This window comes from Mirounga angustirostris, unplaced genomic scaffold (assembly GCF_029215605.1).
Source record: "Mirounga angustirostris isolate CCGP_5_RB_7025 unplaced genomic scaffold, mMirAng1.0.hap1 SCAF_2, whole genome shotgun sequence".
NCBI classification, from domain to species: domain Eukaryota; kingdom Metazoa; phylum Chordata; class Mammalia; order Carnivora; family Phocidae; genus Mirounga; species Mirounga angustirostris.
The window spans coordinates 62,789,190-62,805,318 of NW_026991710.1; the positions used below are offsets into that span (position 1 = coordinate 62,789,190).

The 16,129-nt window shown below is 41.4% G+C and overlaps 1 protein-coding gene across 5 annotated transcripts in view; it reads left to right on the plus strand.

Moving 5' to 3' along the window:
- Positions 1–16,129, plus strand: part of FRAS1 (Fraser extracellular matrix complex subunit 1) — a 420,408-nt gene that overhangs the window by 192,961 nt on the left and 211,318 nt on the right. For all 5 annotated transcript variants that reach the window (XM_064584673.1, XM_064584674.1, XM_064584670.1 and 2 more), the window contains exons 11-14: positions 3,012–3,047; positions 4,908–5,055; positions 6,533–6,676; positions 8,001–8,135. In XM_064584673.1, the coding sequence (XP_064440743.1) occupies positions 3,012–3,047; positions 4,908–5,055; positions 6,533–6,676; positions 8,001–8,135 (463 nt within the window). The remainder of the gene's footprint in view (positions 1–3,011; positions 3,048–4,907; positions 5,056–6,532; positions 6,677–8,000; positions 8,136–16,129) is intronic.

Here is a 16,129-nt window from a genome sequence, read left to right on the forward strand (position 1 = left end):
TTTTACCCTCACATACACGTGGGCGCCGTGCGAGCTTTGAGCAGAAGTGCTGTGACCTGCTTACTTGTGAAAGGGTCACTTTGGCCGCTCTGCGGGCGAGTGACGGAAGGGGGCAAGATTGGAAGTCATGGTCTGGTTGGAAGGTCTTCAGCAATAGTCCAGAGGTGGTGATGGTGTTTTGGTCTAGGGAGGAAGTGATAGAAAGTGATCAGTCTCTCGATTTATTTTGCAGGTAGAATTGAGAGGATTTTGAGGGATTGGATGGGGCGGTGAAATTTCATGCTAAGGTTTTATATTTTTTTTTTAGCTTTTCTTTTCTTTTTTTTTTTTTTTTTGCTTCAAAATGTACTTTATTATGTTATGTTGATCACCATACATTACATCATTAGTTTTTGATGTAGTGTTCCATGATTCATTGTTTGCGTATAACACCCAGTGCTCCATGCAGAATGTGCCCTCTTTAATACCCATCACCAGGCTAACCAGAAGACATGAACAGACATTTTTCCAAAGAAGACATCCAAATCGCCAACAGACACATGAAAAAGTGCTCAACATCGCTTGGCATCAGGGAAATCCAAATCAAATCCTCAATGAGATACCACCTCACACCAGTCAGAATGGCTAAAATTAACAAGTCAGGAAATGACAGATGTTGGCGAGGATGTGGAGAAAGGGGAACCCTCCTACACCGTTGGTGGGAATGCAAGCTGGTGCAGCCACTCTGGAATACAGTATGGAGGTTCCTCAAAAAGTTGAAAAAAGAGCTACCCTACAACCCAGCAATTGCACTACTGGGTATTTACCCCAAAGATACAAATGTAGGGATCCGAAGGGGTACGTGCATCCCGATGTTTATAGCAGCAGTGTCCACAATAGCCAAACTGTGGAAAGAGCCAAGATGTCCATCGACAGATGAATGAATAAAGAAGATGTGGTATATATATACAATGCAATATTATGCAGCCATCAAAAGGAATGAAATCTTGCCATTTGCAACGATGTGGATGGAACTGGAGGGTGTAATGTTGAGCAAAATAAGTCAATCAGAAAGACATGTATCATATGACCTCACTGATATGAGGAATTCTTAATCTCAGGAAACAAACTGAGGGTTGCTGGAGTGATGGGGGTGGGAGGGATGGGGTGGCTGGGTGACAGACATTGGGGAGGGTATGTGCTATGGTGAGCGCAGTGAATTGTGTAAGACTGTTGAATCACAGACCTGTACCTCTGAAACAAATAATACATTATATGTTAAAAAAAATAAGAAAGAAAGAAGATAGCAGGAGGGGAAGAATGAAGGGGGGTAAATTGGAGGGGGAGACGAACCATGAGAGACTATGGACTCTGAGAAACAAACTGAGGGTTCTAGAGGGGAGGGGAGTGGGGACAGGAGTCCATCAAAATCCTAGAGGAGAACACAGGCAGCAACCTCTTCGACCTCAGCTGCAGCAACTTCTTCCTAGAAACATCGCCAAAGGCAAGGGAAGCAAGGGCAAAAATGAACTATTGGGACTTCATCAAGATAAAAAGCTTATGCACAACAAAGGAAACAGTCAACAAAACCAAAAGACAACTGACAGAATGGGAGAAGATATTTGCAAATGACATATCAGATAAAGGGCTAGTATCCAAAATCTATAAAGAGCTTATTAAACTCAACCCAAAGAACAAATGATCATGCTAAGGTTTTATTTCTAAGTCTGCGCTTTTAAAAATTATGTACCCCAAGGAAAATGTATTTATCGTAATCTCTTCAAATTTGCTCTATTTATACAGCTCATATTTTCCACATGGGGTTTTGGAATGTTGATAAATTGTGTTCTAAAAAATAGGCCAGTTGATCATAAAGACAACTGCTTCATTAACCAATCAGAATAAGATGATAAGAATTGGGATTAAGTCCTCCGTACTTTTGCTTCATAATTTGGGAAAATTGCATCTGCCAACCTGTATGTGCTGGGGAGAGAGCACTGTGTAGGGTTAACAGTGGGGGCTCTAAGTTCAAATATCTACTTTGCCACATACTGACTATAACCTCAGACAAGTTACTTAATCCTCATCTGTGAAGAACGGATAACAATAGTACTTACCTTATGGGGTGATTGAGATAATACCTGTAAAGCACTTAGAACAGAACCTGGCACATTAAAAAAAAAAAAAAAAAAGCTAAAAAATGGCATCATTGTTATTATGCTGTTGGCATTGTTTGTTTCATAAGTGGTTTATAACTTAGTCATCCTTGTTTCTTAAGAATGTAGGAGATTAAAGGCTGCCTATATGTGTTGAATTTCTAATTTCTCAATCATAGTATCATTTTTCCTACCTGTTTTTGAGGTAAATTAAGCCAGGTGGAATAAAGAAAAGCAAGTTGTTTTAAATGGGTCTAAATCCCCATAAATAATGCTGTGGTATCTTACAAGACAGAAGAGTTTGCCCCTACAGGCTTAGATCTCTTGACTGTGAGTCCTTCATGTGGAAGCAAATTGAAGCCAAGTGCTTAAGCACAAAGAATAAGAGTTCAAAATTAAAAAAATAAATAAATAAAAGCTTCTAGCAAAAAGAAAATCCTTTAAAAGAATCTATAGAATTGTTGGACAATAAACAATACTTTAAAAGCAAATTTGTAATTAATCAATCATAAATTCCACATTTAAATCTCCCTTGAAGTGCTCTTGGTTTTTAATTACGGATTTTGTTATGATCCCATGAAAGATTTATGTTCAGATATGAAACAAATGCTGTTTTGAATGATTAATTTTAAAATACACTTTTCCTATTAAAAAAAAAAAGAATAAGAGTTCAAAAAAAATTTCCATGGCATGTTGTCTTCACCTCCTATCATATGCTTTTCTTGTTTTTTGACATATGTAGATTTTTTTTCTATTCATAACGAATGAAGTTGCATGTTACTTGGGCAAAATGGATAAGTCTTAAATGAGAAAATAAGTAGATCAGCCTAATGGTGTTTTTAGTGGTATAATAAATACATTTCTCTTTGTTCCTAGATGTCTTCAAATGCAAGTGAAGTTAAGCGTATTCCAGTAAGTATAGATTTTTGACTGGTACACAGATATTTATAGAATTATTCTAAGCAGTGATCTACATAAACTGTCCTGGGGAACCTTAATGTCATAGTATTTCCGACAGTAATGTTTGATGGCACCATGGTCCAGTTAATGATAACTAAGACTTTAACTCATTGAAACTATTGCTCCTTCCTTACCCTATTTCCCCCCCACAATTAATGATTAATACTTCTCCAACTACAAGCTCCTACACGTACCTTTCCCTTTTTTGTGATGATTTCCTCCTTCTGATTTTTTCTGGCCTAGAAAATTCAGTTTAACCATCAGTGCAATTTCATGTTCCTCAAAGCATGGAGAGTTTTTGGGGTTTGGGAGTGTTAGCTCCCCAAAACAAAGCTGAGTATTCATTCTTCCAAGGTTTTTTGTAGGACAACATTCAATGTTTTCTTTTAAGGGAAAGTGCAAGCATGTTTGTTCACACAAGCAAGCTTATAATTTTGGAAGTTATAGAAAAAGGGGGCTGGGGGGCACCTGGGTGGCTCAGTCAGTTAAGCAGCTGCCTTCAGCTCAGGTCATGATCCCAGAGTCCTGGGATCGAGTCCCACATCCTGCTCCCTGCTCAGTGGGGAGTCTGCTTCTCCCTCTACCCCTACCCCCCTCTCATGAGATCTCTCTCTCTCTCATGCTCTCTCTCTCAAATAAATAAATAAAGTCTTAAAAAAAAATTTTAAAAAGCGGGGGGTCTGGTAATCCAGTTTGCCTTGAAATGGAAGAAAAGCCCTTCTACCTTCTCAAGATAATATTCCTGATTTTTTTTCTAATATTGTCATTAGTTTTTGCTAACTATAGCCACATTAATTGTTTGGAATGTTCAACATCAGTTGGCTTGATAAAAATTTTATTGGGGCGTCTGGATGGCTCAGTCATTAAATGTCTGCCTTCGGCTCGGGTCATGATCCCAGGGTCCAGGGATCGAGTCCTGTGTTGGGTTCCCTGCTCAGCGGGGAGCCTTCTCCCTCTCCCACTCCCCCTGCTTGTGTTCCCTCTCTTGCTGTCTCTCTCTCTGTCAAATAAATAAATAAAATCTTTAAAAAAAATTTTTAAAAATAAAAATTTTATCAAATATTGGTATTATATAATATGCTCTAATATCCTTCCCTGTTTTACCTCCTTCATCACCCCAAAACATTCTGGTAGGAACTTTCGTCTCTTTCCTATCTCCAGGGTGAGTGGGATAGTGAGCAAAAAGGAATTGCTCTTTATAATTCACTTTGAATCCTTCATCAAAGTACTAATGTTTATTACCATAATTTGCTTGGCTGAAAAGAATACTTCAACATGAGAAAGCCCATGCACAACTACAGCCCACTAAAAATGGTCATACAAGAGCTATCCTTTTGACAATATAATGACTCTACTGTTACTCTTACTTGAGTAACCATAAGGAAATTCAGGGCTTTAACCAGCTTCCCAGTTGTTATAAAGATTGTATGTAATGTACCTGCTAATCACTAAGTACATAGTAATCCCCTCTGGTGGTTTTTTTGTTTTGTTTTGTTTTGTTTTTGGTGAGATAGGCTGAGAAACAAGTGTTACAGGCTTCTTGCTTATTCTGGGAGCCCCAGAATGCTTTCCCAGTTTATCAGTGTGCCTGGGTTCTGCATTAAAACAAATCAATTATAAACAGAGAAGGAGAAATATCTTCCTTTTTAAATTTGGGACTCTTCAACTGCTGTCCTATTTCAGAGTTAGATTTGCATGGTAGGGAGCAGGACCTTCATTTTGTCCCTTAGGGAAATTGTAGGTTCTCCACCAGCAAACCGTCTTCTGAACTTTGGCAATTCTGATAGTGTCATTCTTTACTGTTTCATACAGGAGGGGGAGAAGTGGGAGGATGGCCCTTGCAAGGTGTGTGAGTGCTGGGGCTCTCAGGTCACTTGCTATGAGCCCTCTTGTTCACCGTGTCCAGTGGCCACACTATCCCAGGTGGTGAAGGGACGGTGCTGTCCAGATTGTACGTCAGGTGGGTCCGTGTCTGATTTATTTCTGCCGAGATATTTTTACTGCCAAAAACTTCAGAGAGATCTTCTTTTTCCCTTCATGCTTTTTTTTTTTTTTTCAAGTCACCTACTAGGTTGGTTGGTTGGTTTGTCCCTTGCTAATTTTTCTACCAAATGATGTTACTGAATCTTTGTCTATGTATTTGCCAAACTCAAGAGATTATGGGTATGTGATCTTGGGCAAGTCCTTGACCCTCTCTAAATCTTAATTACCTCATTGGTAAAATGTGCCTTACCTACCTTGAAAAAATTATTATGGATATCAGCATAAAGTAGGGAAACTTGCAAAGGCAAATATATGTGTTAGGACTGTTCCGTTGTTGAAGCTGTAGGAACAATTGCTGAAAGTTTGTTACAGGTGTCCTTTTTTTTTTTTTTTTTTTTTTTTTAAGGTGAGCTATTAAACAGATGGTTCCTTTTGGAGTTCTCAAATGGGTTTTTGAAGTTTAAAGACTCATTAATTTCTTCCAAAAGAAAATTTTATCTACTTGTTCTGCAACTCTGCTTTCAAATCAGCTGGGGTTGTATTAGTTCCAGTTAATAATTGTTGGCAAGCACTGGCGTTGCTCTGGCTGGGCAGTAATTTGCCTATAAGCTTAGTTTCACTTGGAAAAGTGGCATTTTCTTCCATTTGTATTTCATAATTAATTGTTTTCATCTGTGGGTCACAATTTTTCATATTGGCAGTTGCTTTTGTTGCACTCAACTTATTTTGGCTAATCACAGTGTTTCTATGAAGAGCTTATCATGGGAAAAGCGAAGCAACTCTATGGTTTAATTATCTTACCTTTAGCAATGTGGCTCCCTGAGCTTTCCAGAACAAATATTTAGCATATTAAAATGTACTATACCTTAAAAAGCAAGTCCTTGACAACTTCAAAACCTGAAAGAAGTCCTTTGCTGACAATTGCCACTGAATTCAATGATAATCCCAGTTGTTGGGAATGAGATTTGAATTTTGGAGAAAAAGAAGAAAGCCTTTTTTTAGAAAAAAAGAAGAAAGCTTTTGTTGAGAAAATAACTTTTGTAAAATTGTGTTTTGTCTTAACTTTCTATGCATGCCAAAGCTTAAGAAGAACGTCTAAGAAATCATAAGTTATTGAATTCATTTAAATCATATATTACGGAGCTGGTAATTCCTGTTTGTAGAGGCATTCCAGCAGGTAGAAGCATTAATAGGACTGTTCAGTCATGTTTTTAGTGTCTTCAGTTTGTAGCTACCGGAGACAGTAATAATATTTCAGACAAGGAGAGGTTCTTTAAAATCTTGCACTGAAATCACTTTTGCTATTTGGGGGCTTTTTTCATACCTAAGTTCCAGAGTTTTCTGTTCTTCATATTCTATACAACTGCATATACTCTGTAGATTCTTTTCTGGAAGAATGTAAAAGAAATCCTGTGGTCTTTACTAAATTCTCTCTTCTTTGTCCCTGATTGTAGTTCGTTGCCACCCAGACTGCTTGACCTGCTCTCAATCTCCAGAGCACTGTGACCTGTGTCAGGACCCCACAAAGTTGCTGCGGAATGGACAGTGTGTACATAGCTGTGGTCTGGGATTTTACCAAGCTGGAGCTCTCTGTTTAGGTATGGCTCTGGGCAGACAGCCCAGATGTGGACTGAGGCCCACTGCTGTAAAGGAGGGGGTCCATGCATGCAGGAAATGCACAACTTCCAAAGACCATTAGAGGGTAGTAACATCAGCCATGAGTTACTTGGCATCTCTACCCGAAGGTCTCTTGCTTCTAACATTTCACAGGTGTTTTGATGCTTACTGAGAGGCGATGTGGAGGTCAGATGTTACTCAGTAGTCGTGATATGATTTTTCATTTTTTGAAGACTTTCAAAGTTAGTAATATCTCCAGGATTCTTGGTGTCATTTATTACAACACTCAGTTAATCCAAGATAGAACTTTAGAACTGACATGTGCATTTGAGATCTCTTACTAGAACTTTCTCATTTTGCAAGTGGGGAACGTGGGGGCCAGAGAAATCAACTGGTTTGCTCAACATCACACAGATAATCGATAGTAGAGCTTATCTCCTGTGAGTTACCGGGAGATCCAGAACGGGTTCATGTCAATTTTCAGAGTTCTTATGCATCTGAGAAGATCTTACCTGGCAGACTTTGGCTTGTTTGAGGCCAGGTCATCGTTACTTTTTCTCCTATCTCTGACTCATGGAGCTAATTATCCATTTAAGAGTGTGTTGGTTTATACCCCAGCTGTGAGTATTTAGCTGCTCTGTGCCTCAATATTCTTATCTGTAAAGTGGAGTAATACTGACTAGTACCTTCCTCAGAGGGTTCTTATGAGGATTAAGTGTGTTAATACACATGAAGTGTCTAGAATAGTTTCTAGGATATTGTCAAGCCTCAATAGAGCTTAACTGCTTTTATTATTTTTGTAATTATTTACTTCTCCCTACTTTCCTGATTCCTAATCTTTAGCCTTTTTGAAAGTTATTTCTATCTCTGCCATGGGTTGTGGAAGAAAAGAGACAAGGGATATTCTTAGGAAATGGTTGAGGGAGAAAGATATTGGGGGCTATTGGATAAGAAGAGCAGACTCAGCAGCCCCTGGCTTCAAATGCCAGGTTCACGTGACCTTGGACAAGTGACTTAACCTCGGGGAGCTTGTTCCTCATGTGAAAAATGGGGTTAATAATATCTACCCAGAGGCTTGTTGTGGAGATTAAATGCATTCCTACATAGAAAGCACTTCATGCAGAGCCTGGCATGAAATATGTGCCATATAAATGAAGGCTGGTAAAGTGACTCTCCTGCCTTTCTTGTTCTCGGTGTCTCCAGAGCCTCAGAATTGGGCTACATAAGAATTGGCACCGGGGTGGCATCTTTGAGCTAATCAGAGCTGCCCCTTTTTTCTTTCCCCCCACCCGTGCCCGGAACTAGCCTGCCAGCCTCAGTGCTCCACGTGTACCAGTGGGCTAGAGTGCTCGTCCTGCCAACCTCCACTGCTGATGCAGCATGGCCAGTGTGTGTCCAGCTGTGAGGACGGCTTCTACCAAGACCGCTACTCCTGTGCAGGTAAGCCCTGGCCCAGCCACCGAGAAAGCCACCCCCACCTCCAAGAGATCTGGGGCCACCAGGAGCTGTGAGCAGTTTTTCAAGTACTGAGAAGAAACTCTGAGCGAGACTCTTGATGGGCCGAGAACTGTGGATGAGAGAGATGACACATGTTTTTATAAGCTTATTAGTGCTTTGGTGATGTGTGCGTGTGTGGTAAGATTTCTCGAAGTCCTTCTGCACATGCCTAGGGGCCCTGGAACAGTTCTTAATTCAGATCAGGGTGGTCATTGTGTCGTAAGTCCGATTCCTTCCTTGTGTGCATACACAGTGCTTAAATGAAAATGAAGGGAGAAACAGATCTATATTTTTTCAAAACTTTATTTCTACTTGAAGAGTGAAGGAGAAACAGAAATAAGCAAGTGACATCATGATAGGAAACTTGGACAAGCAAAACAGATGATGGCATTTACATTTACTCTTACTTTAGTATCTCTATACTTCAGTAGCTTTGTGTGTCTAAATTAAGAACTAGTCGAACTTCTTAATATTATCATAGTCTCTGGAAGTCAGAGTGGTCTTAGTGCAATTTGTTGCTTATACTGGGCCATTTTTTCAGTAGTGATTATAATCTTGAGTATAAGTAAAAAAGTAAATGTATAAAGAATGTTTTAAATGCAGGAATAGGAAAAAAAAAATAAATGCAGGAATGGGAGATGGGGTGGAAGCAAAGACAGAGGGTGGAGTTCTAAGCTTATCTGCAGGCGACAGAGGATCAGGTATGCTCAGAACCTAAGGCAGGGTGCTCAGTGGCAGGCAAACCTGAAAAGGCAGACAGGCCAGAGGGAGGGTTCTAGGTGTCTTACAAGGAACTGTGGTAGCTAGGTTTTGCAGCTGAGCAGGACAGGGTGCAGAGATGTGATGAGCATTGAAGGTGGGCCAGTCTGAGGGTCAGCTCATATGCTTCCTCCTTTTATGCTCTTGGTTAGATTTTCAGGAGGATCATTTGGAGGGAATAGAGTAAAAAAGAGTAAGTGCATGGTATTTACTGGCTCTGCGGGCTGAATGAGCTCTGTGGTATGTGAGGTCCTATGTGGAAAGTCTGCTGGCCTCCATTCCAGGTTGTGCGCAGAAGCAGGATCCACAGGCTGATGGAAACCATCTTGAAGGGAAACACTGGTACTGTTTATGTCGTACAAATAGGAGGATGGCAGGACCTACCCTGGAGCCAATTACATTGAGAATAGAAGACATGCTAGCTCTCTGCAACCCGTAAAAATATCTTCTGTATCCCCAACGTCAAGGGCTGCACAAAGTGTTCAGCATTTGTTCAGCAGTTTGTTGAACAAGTGTTTGATGAATGAGGAAACGCATTACACTTTGGGGATCTTTGAAGGACCAGTGTTTCAATAGGAGTCTCAGCCATAAAAGATAAAAGAACACTTAATGTTTCTTACTTATCGTGTTCTGTTTACCTTTACTTTAGAACAGGCTTAAAGTGGGCACATCCAAACACCTTCCTAAGTATATAATGGTTGGGCAATTTAGGTAAACTGCTAAAATTTCAGTTTGATGAAGTTACTGAATGTAGTCTCTTCTCCTTTCTTCTATCCCATCAAAGAGACCGCCTGCTAGCACTCCTGTGGCAGATTTGCCTTTAAAAAGGGAATTAATTCCCCCTAGATTTTATTCTTCCCTCCGTAACACCTCCCCCCATCCACACATCCCACATACATATTTACTTTTTTCTCCCTTTCTTTTGGGGGGCCATTTTCCTTTCTCCCATGCCTGGTGTTTTAGTGGGGGATGTTCATGCTGTTATAGGGCACTTTGAAATGGGTAATGTTTCATTTGATTACTGGTTTACGTAGCTGACTGCTTCCACATTCCATCCACATACCCATACACAAATGCCTCTGGTAGAAAGTTGCTGGGAAAATTTGTTCATGCTCCCTCCAGGGAATTAAACCAATTTGCTTTAGTTCAGCCTGGTTGCATTTTTATGCATAAAATGAGAAGAAAGAAGAGAGAGAGAGCGAGAATGATCTTAAAAATTAAAGCTAAACTTGTGATCAATTTCCATATACTGTTTCAATGCTGAGACAGCCCAAATAAGCTTTCCAAATAAGCTTTCTCATTATTGGAATTTTTTGCAACATTTGTGCTTGTGCTATTTTTGGTGGCTTTTCACCACTGACCTTGGAATTCGGTCAGTCAACCAGGGCTCTTCCAGCACATGCTGAATTTTCCAAGGAGAAGCCTGCCATTTAATGGTAATAACAGGTTTTTCTGGATTGATTCCTCTTGGCAGGGTCATTTATGTGGTGACCGGCATAATTTGCCACTTTATTGACCCATCAAAACCAAAAGAAAGTGAACACTGTGCTGAGGAAATTACCAGAAGTTTACTGGAAATTACCTAATATTCATGCTCACTGTGTCAAATACAGGGCTGAGAGACAAATATGGGGCAGAGCCAAGTGGCACATAAACACATGGCTCTTCAGCACGAGAGTGGGAGCAGGTATACCAGAGGGTCAAAAGAAGGCTTGGGGTCCTGCCAGAGAATTGCATCCTCAGGGGTCCTTATCATTTTCCCTTTTCCCTTGAGTTTTGTGGTATACACTCCCATACACACAGGGGCAGATGAATGTGTTTGTATGTGTGCAGATATTAATGTTATTACTACATTCTTGTGCTTGGTTAAACTGAATAGTGTTGTAAACACAGACCACATTATGCACCCGCATACCAGTCACTGCTTTATTTCCTCGGCCTTCTCCGATTTTTGGAGTTTGATGCTTCAATCGCTTCACCTGAAGGCTCAGCACCAGCCAGTCTTTGTACCAATCTAAGTCAGGGACAGACAAGATAGACATGGCCCCTTCTCTACAGCAGGTAGGGCCAAAGAGTAGTCACTTTCTCAGGGACCAGAACTCATTTTTTAGACCTGGCACTTGGGCTTCTGCCTTAACCCCTAGGCTTCCTCTGCCACCAGCTGGATCTGGCCCAACATCCCTGTTGCCCACCCTGTCCCACTCTTCTTGACCCTGTGGACATCAGGTTCTGGACTGGGCTTCTCCTTTGGTTCCTTCTACCTTGTCTGTTGTGACCCATTTCCAGGAATTAACAGCCTGTCCCTGAGTCACCCCAGCCTGATGGTCAAGCTTGACCCAGGTAAGGATGCTCCTTGCTTGCCCCATCTACCACATGACCTTGTACCTTTCCTGCATGGCTCTTGGGTACCACTTGTCCTGGATTTATTGTGGTCTCTCTACCAGAGTGGTGGTTCCATTACCTCTTCTTAGAAACCTTGTTATGGAATCTAACTCTGGATCCAGACTCAGCTCACCATGCCCTGAAAACATTCTTCCTTACCTGTCTTGCCCCTCTTTTCAGTCAACCCCTGTTCCACTCTGGTGGGACCGCTGAACTATTGCACACACAAATCCTAGGCATGGGAGTCCATGAGAAAAAAAAGTTGAAAACAACCAAACTAACACACACCATGCAAGATTCGTTTAAAAAAAGTAGTTCATAAGACTATAACTTTGAGTAAAGAAAGAGTAGAATTTAGCCCGTTTTTACACGTGAGTCAGTGTTTGATTTGTCCGATCCAAACTTCCAGTATTCACAAAGGCCCGAGGATGGAGCTATGCGTACCCCGTGCCAAGTGCTCCCTTCATTCTGCAAACCCAGAGATGGGAAGGAGTGTGACACAGTGCTTAAGACCGTAGGCTTGGGAGCCAAACCACCGGGATTCCAGTCTTGGCTCTGTCACTACAAACGGTATTTTTTTTTTAAACTCCACACTTCAATTGCCTATGGGTAAAGCAGCAACAGTAATGTCTGCCATATAGCCTCGTTGTAAGGATTAGAGGAATAAATTCACATATGTCATTTAGGATGGTGCCTGGCATTTAGTAAGCCCTCCATATGGGAGACTTGTATTTCTTCTTTTCATTGTCCTTCTTCCCCGTTCCATTTCGCTCTCTCCTACATTCATTCTCCTTTGAGCACTGCTTGAGGTCCTGAAGATATGAAAAGAAATAAGACTCTATCATAGAGTTTCCTATCAGTGAGCTTGCAATCAAGGCAGGGTTAGCTGCTGGTTACAGGGATGTAAAGAAATAATCACATAAACCTGCAAATCCGTGCAGTTTATTCTATATCTGATTGCTGTGTAGTCTTAGACTTTGAAGCTTGAAGAACCAAGCAATTGAACATTTACAGGTTTGTATGAAGGAGGGAATCATTTTGATTCTTACCTCTGCCACTTACTGCTATCTGGCTTTGCATGGGCCATTTAACTGCTTTGAGCCTCAGTTTCCTCAACTGTAAAATGGGGACAATGTCATCTACTTTAAACCATTATGATGAACATTAGAAAAGATGTTTGAAAAACATAAATATGTTATGCCTGGCACATAGTGTGTGGACAGCAAAAGGCAGCTGTTGTCATCGAATCTGTTCCTTTATTTTTCAATTTATGGGAATGAAAATCAAATTGCTTACGTTAAGAAACAGAGTTTTGTGCCATTTGCGTCTGATTTCAAATAAAATCTACTTTCATATGGTATGGAGAAGTAAATATAGGGAACAGTTTACTATATTCATCACAAGTTAAAATCCTTTTATTTTTTTAAAATGCTCAGATTAAGTGTTGAGAGTCTGGAATTTTGTTTCTTAGCCAATACTATGGTATAATTAGAGGGAAAACTTAGGGTAACTGAGCCTGGTAAATTTACATAGGGGATGCTGACCTAGTTGAGATTTAAAAGCTGTAGTTTGAACAGAGGAACTTGTAAAGTTAGTTATTTGTTGGAATTTTGTTTGACCAGAGCAGCCCAGCCATTTGTGGAAATGAAGTGCTGACCCTTGGAGCCAGAGGTCCAAGGCAGTGAAGACTTAATGGGTCTTGGCATTATGTTCCAGCATGTGGCTCAGCTCAGTCTGGTTGTGCCCGGGGCAGAGCTCTTGGCAAAGGCATTTATGAAACTGCTGTTCTGGAATCCTCAAGAAGACAAGGAACCCCTCCTCACCCCCTGGTTCCGTCGGGATGGTCATGGTGAAGCTGGCATCCTCGGCGGCCCCTCCCACATCCCCCAGAATTGGAGGGTCAGTCCCTGTTTCATTGCCAGATTGCCTCATCAGTTTGGGGACCCAGCACATCCTTCCACTGTCTTCACTCATTCTGTTCTGCTCTTTAAATCGTATGCATTGTTTAAACCTTCTCTGATAGTATATTGCAATTATGGTCTCTCCCTTAATTGCTGAGTGTCTTGTAAAGGGGACTTATTGCTTCAAGTGATATTCTTGTCTCTTCCATTCTGTGTGTGCAAGGAATATTTGTTGAGTCTCTTTCATGTACCAGGAACCTGAGATACAGAGTGAATGGACGGAAAACTGCCCAGGCTTGAGGAACTTACTTCCTCAATGGGAGAAGAGTGTCAGTAAAGAAGTATACAGAAAATTTCAGATCATTACCACTCTATGAATTCATTACTATCAGTGCTATAAAGGCAGTTTTAAAAGGTGTGTAATAGGAAGTGACTGATTCTTGAGGCAGGGACAGGTTTTACACTTCTGAATTCCCCATAGTGCTAAGCACATAGAAGGCCCTCTGGAATAATTTTTGACTGAGAAAAGTGTAAGAAACCATTGCATGGAGGAGAAAGGACAGGAGTGTTCAGGCATGCCTAGACTTCAGCTTGCAGGTGACTTAACTTCCATTTAGCTTCTATTATTTACTTCCTATCAGCAATTCCTGGCTAGGCATGGCCTCAGGAAAATTCCAGAGTCTCGATTTTCCCCACTGCTCTTTTTCTTCCCTCCATCTCCCTCCTCTTCAAGATGGTAGAGTGCCTTATCAGAGCTGGAAGGGTTACTCTTAAACACAGCCATACACATATACACACACACACACACACACTCACACCCACCCACATACACACATACACACACCCACATACACAAACAAAAAAAACAACTAAGCCGTTCAGAAGGGGGAACAACAGGATTGCCCTCCTGCTGTCCATTTCTTGAGGGAACTAGACCCGGGGAAACAGGTGGCGATGGTACTCCAAGTCCTCTCCCGCTTCGGATGTTCATGTAGAGGTTAAATGGAGAAAAAGTAAAAGCAGCTGCCATCCTTGTGCCCGGGATCTTCGCTGCCAGCTATGTTTGGCATTTGTCTGTGCCGCTTACAGACCCTTGCTGTGTGCGCCAGAAGACAAATGACAGACAAAAGCATCACATACCAGCAGAGAAAGGCCGCCACAAATGCAAGGGAGTTTATCTTCCAGACAGATCCCGTTCTTCTGACAAATCTGAACCCCCAAATATTTTAGCCGTGGATTACAAACTAGTGACAAGTCTTCTGGCTTTCGGCCCAGTTCCTAGGGTTCGCAGTTATTTTAGCTGGACTCTATGGCATGCATCCTCTCTCTTTTTCCTATTCCCCTCCCTAACACTCTCCCTGCACGACCTTGCCCTCCCTTTTTAGGCTGTCCACAGAGCCCACAGCCCCTCCGTGTTATCACTGTTGCCATCTGAGCAGGCTAAGCTACTGCAGCTGGCAAGTCTGAGAGCGCTCCCCGTCAAAAGCTTGGTTTTGGTTGGTGGTCCCTCTGGCTTTTCAATTTCCGTAGACAAATAGACTCAAGGTATCAGTGGAGAAATCGACAGCCATTTAATTAATAGGGGCTGAGAGAAAACCCAGGAGTCCTAGCAGCTGTGGGTTGCCATTGGTCCCAGCAGATGAGTGGAATCTGAGAATTCCGTTTGGCTCATCAGGCTGGGCCGAGGTGGTCACCGCAGTTGAAAACTTTTGCAGTGTGTTGTAGATTCAGAAGTACAGGTAGAGAGGGGCGCCTGGGTGGCTCAGTCGGTTAAGCGGCTGCCTTCGGCTCAGGTGGTGGTCTTGGGGTCCTGGGATCGAGCCCCATGTCAGGCTCCCTGCTCAGCAGGGAGTCTGCTTCTCCCTCTCCTTCTGTGTTCTCTCTCACACACTCTCTCTCTCGCTCTCTCTCTCTTGCTCTTTCAAGTAAATAAATAAAATCTTAAAAAAAAGAAGACATACAGGTAGAGGGGCAGGAGTGAGAGGGGGTAACTTTAAGAACGTTCCTTGTGAGCTGAATGTCTGCCATCATCCTCTGACTTATGTACCCATGAAAAGCTAACCTACTTGTAAAATCTCTCTCCGTGTGGACCTGCCAAAGCCCCTGCCAGCTGGGAAGTCATCCCTTTGGTTCAAGCTCTACAGAAGACCCTGCTAAAAATTCAGATACGTTACCCAAGATGAGCAAATCATTCAGCTGTATCACAAATGTGGTTAATAGATTAATTAGCTATTTACCCAGCATGTGCCTTAAGAAAAAGGACTACAGGCATTTTTCCCCCCTTCCCCCTGAGTAGTTCTTTTTCCCCTAAGTATGAAATGAATTCCCATGTATTACAAAAAATAATTTGACAAAGTCAGTCAAATTCAAGGCACAATAAAAAAATCAGCGAAAAATCCCTGACTCAAACTCTCCCAAATTACTACTGTCAGTATTTTGGTGAATGTCTTCCCGATTTATGAGTGTGTGTGTGTGTGTGTGTTATATGCACAGACATACACACATTATTTTTCAAAGGTAAATCACACTCTATATATAGTTTTATTGCCTGCTTTCCCCATGTTATTTATTATCCTCCACAAAATCTTTTTAAAGCTGTTTTATAACTTTCCATCAGGGGCTATGCAAGAATTCATTCAGCTGGTCCTCTGCGGTTTGACGTTTGTTCCTAATTTTTCCATTATCATAAATAACCATGATGTAAACATTTTTAATAGAAATTGTGGTACATATATTTGATTAGGGTAAATTCTTCGACATGTGATTGCTGGGCCCAAGGGTATATTGCACTCTTTGAAGCCAGTGACACTTTAACATGTGACTCTCTTTTGAAAAAGTTGTGATTTGTATTCTGGCTAGACACACATGAGTGCCTGCTTCCTACCACCCTTGTCA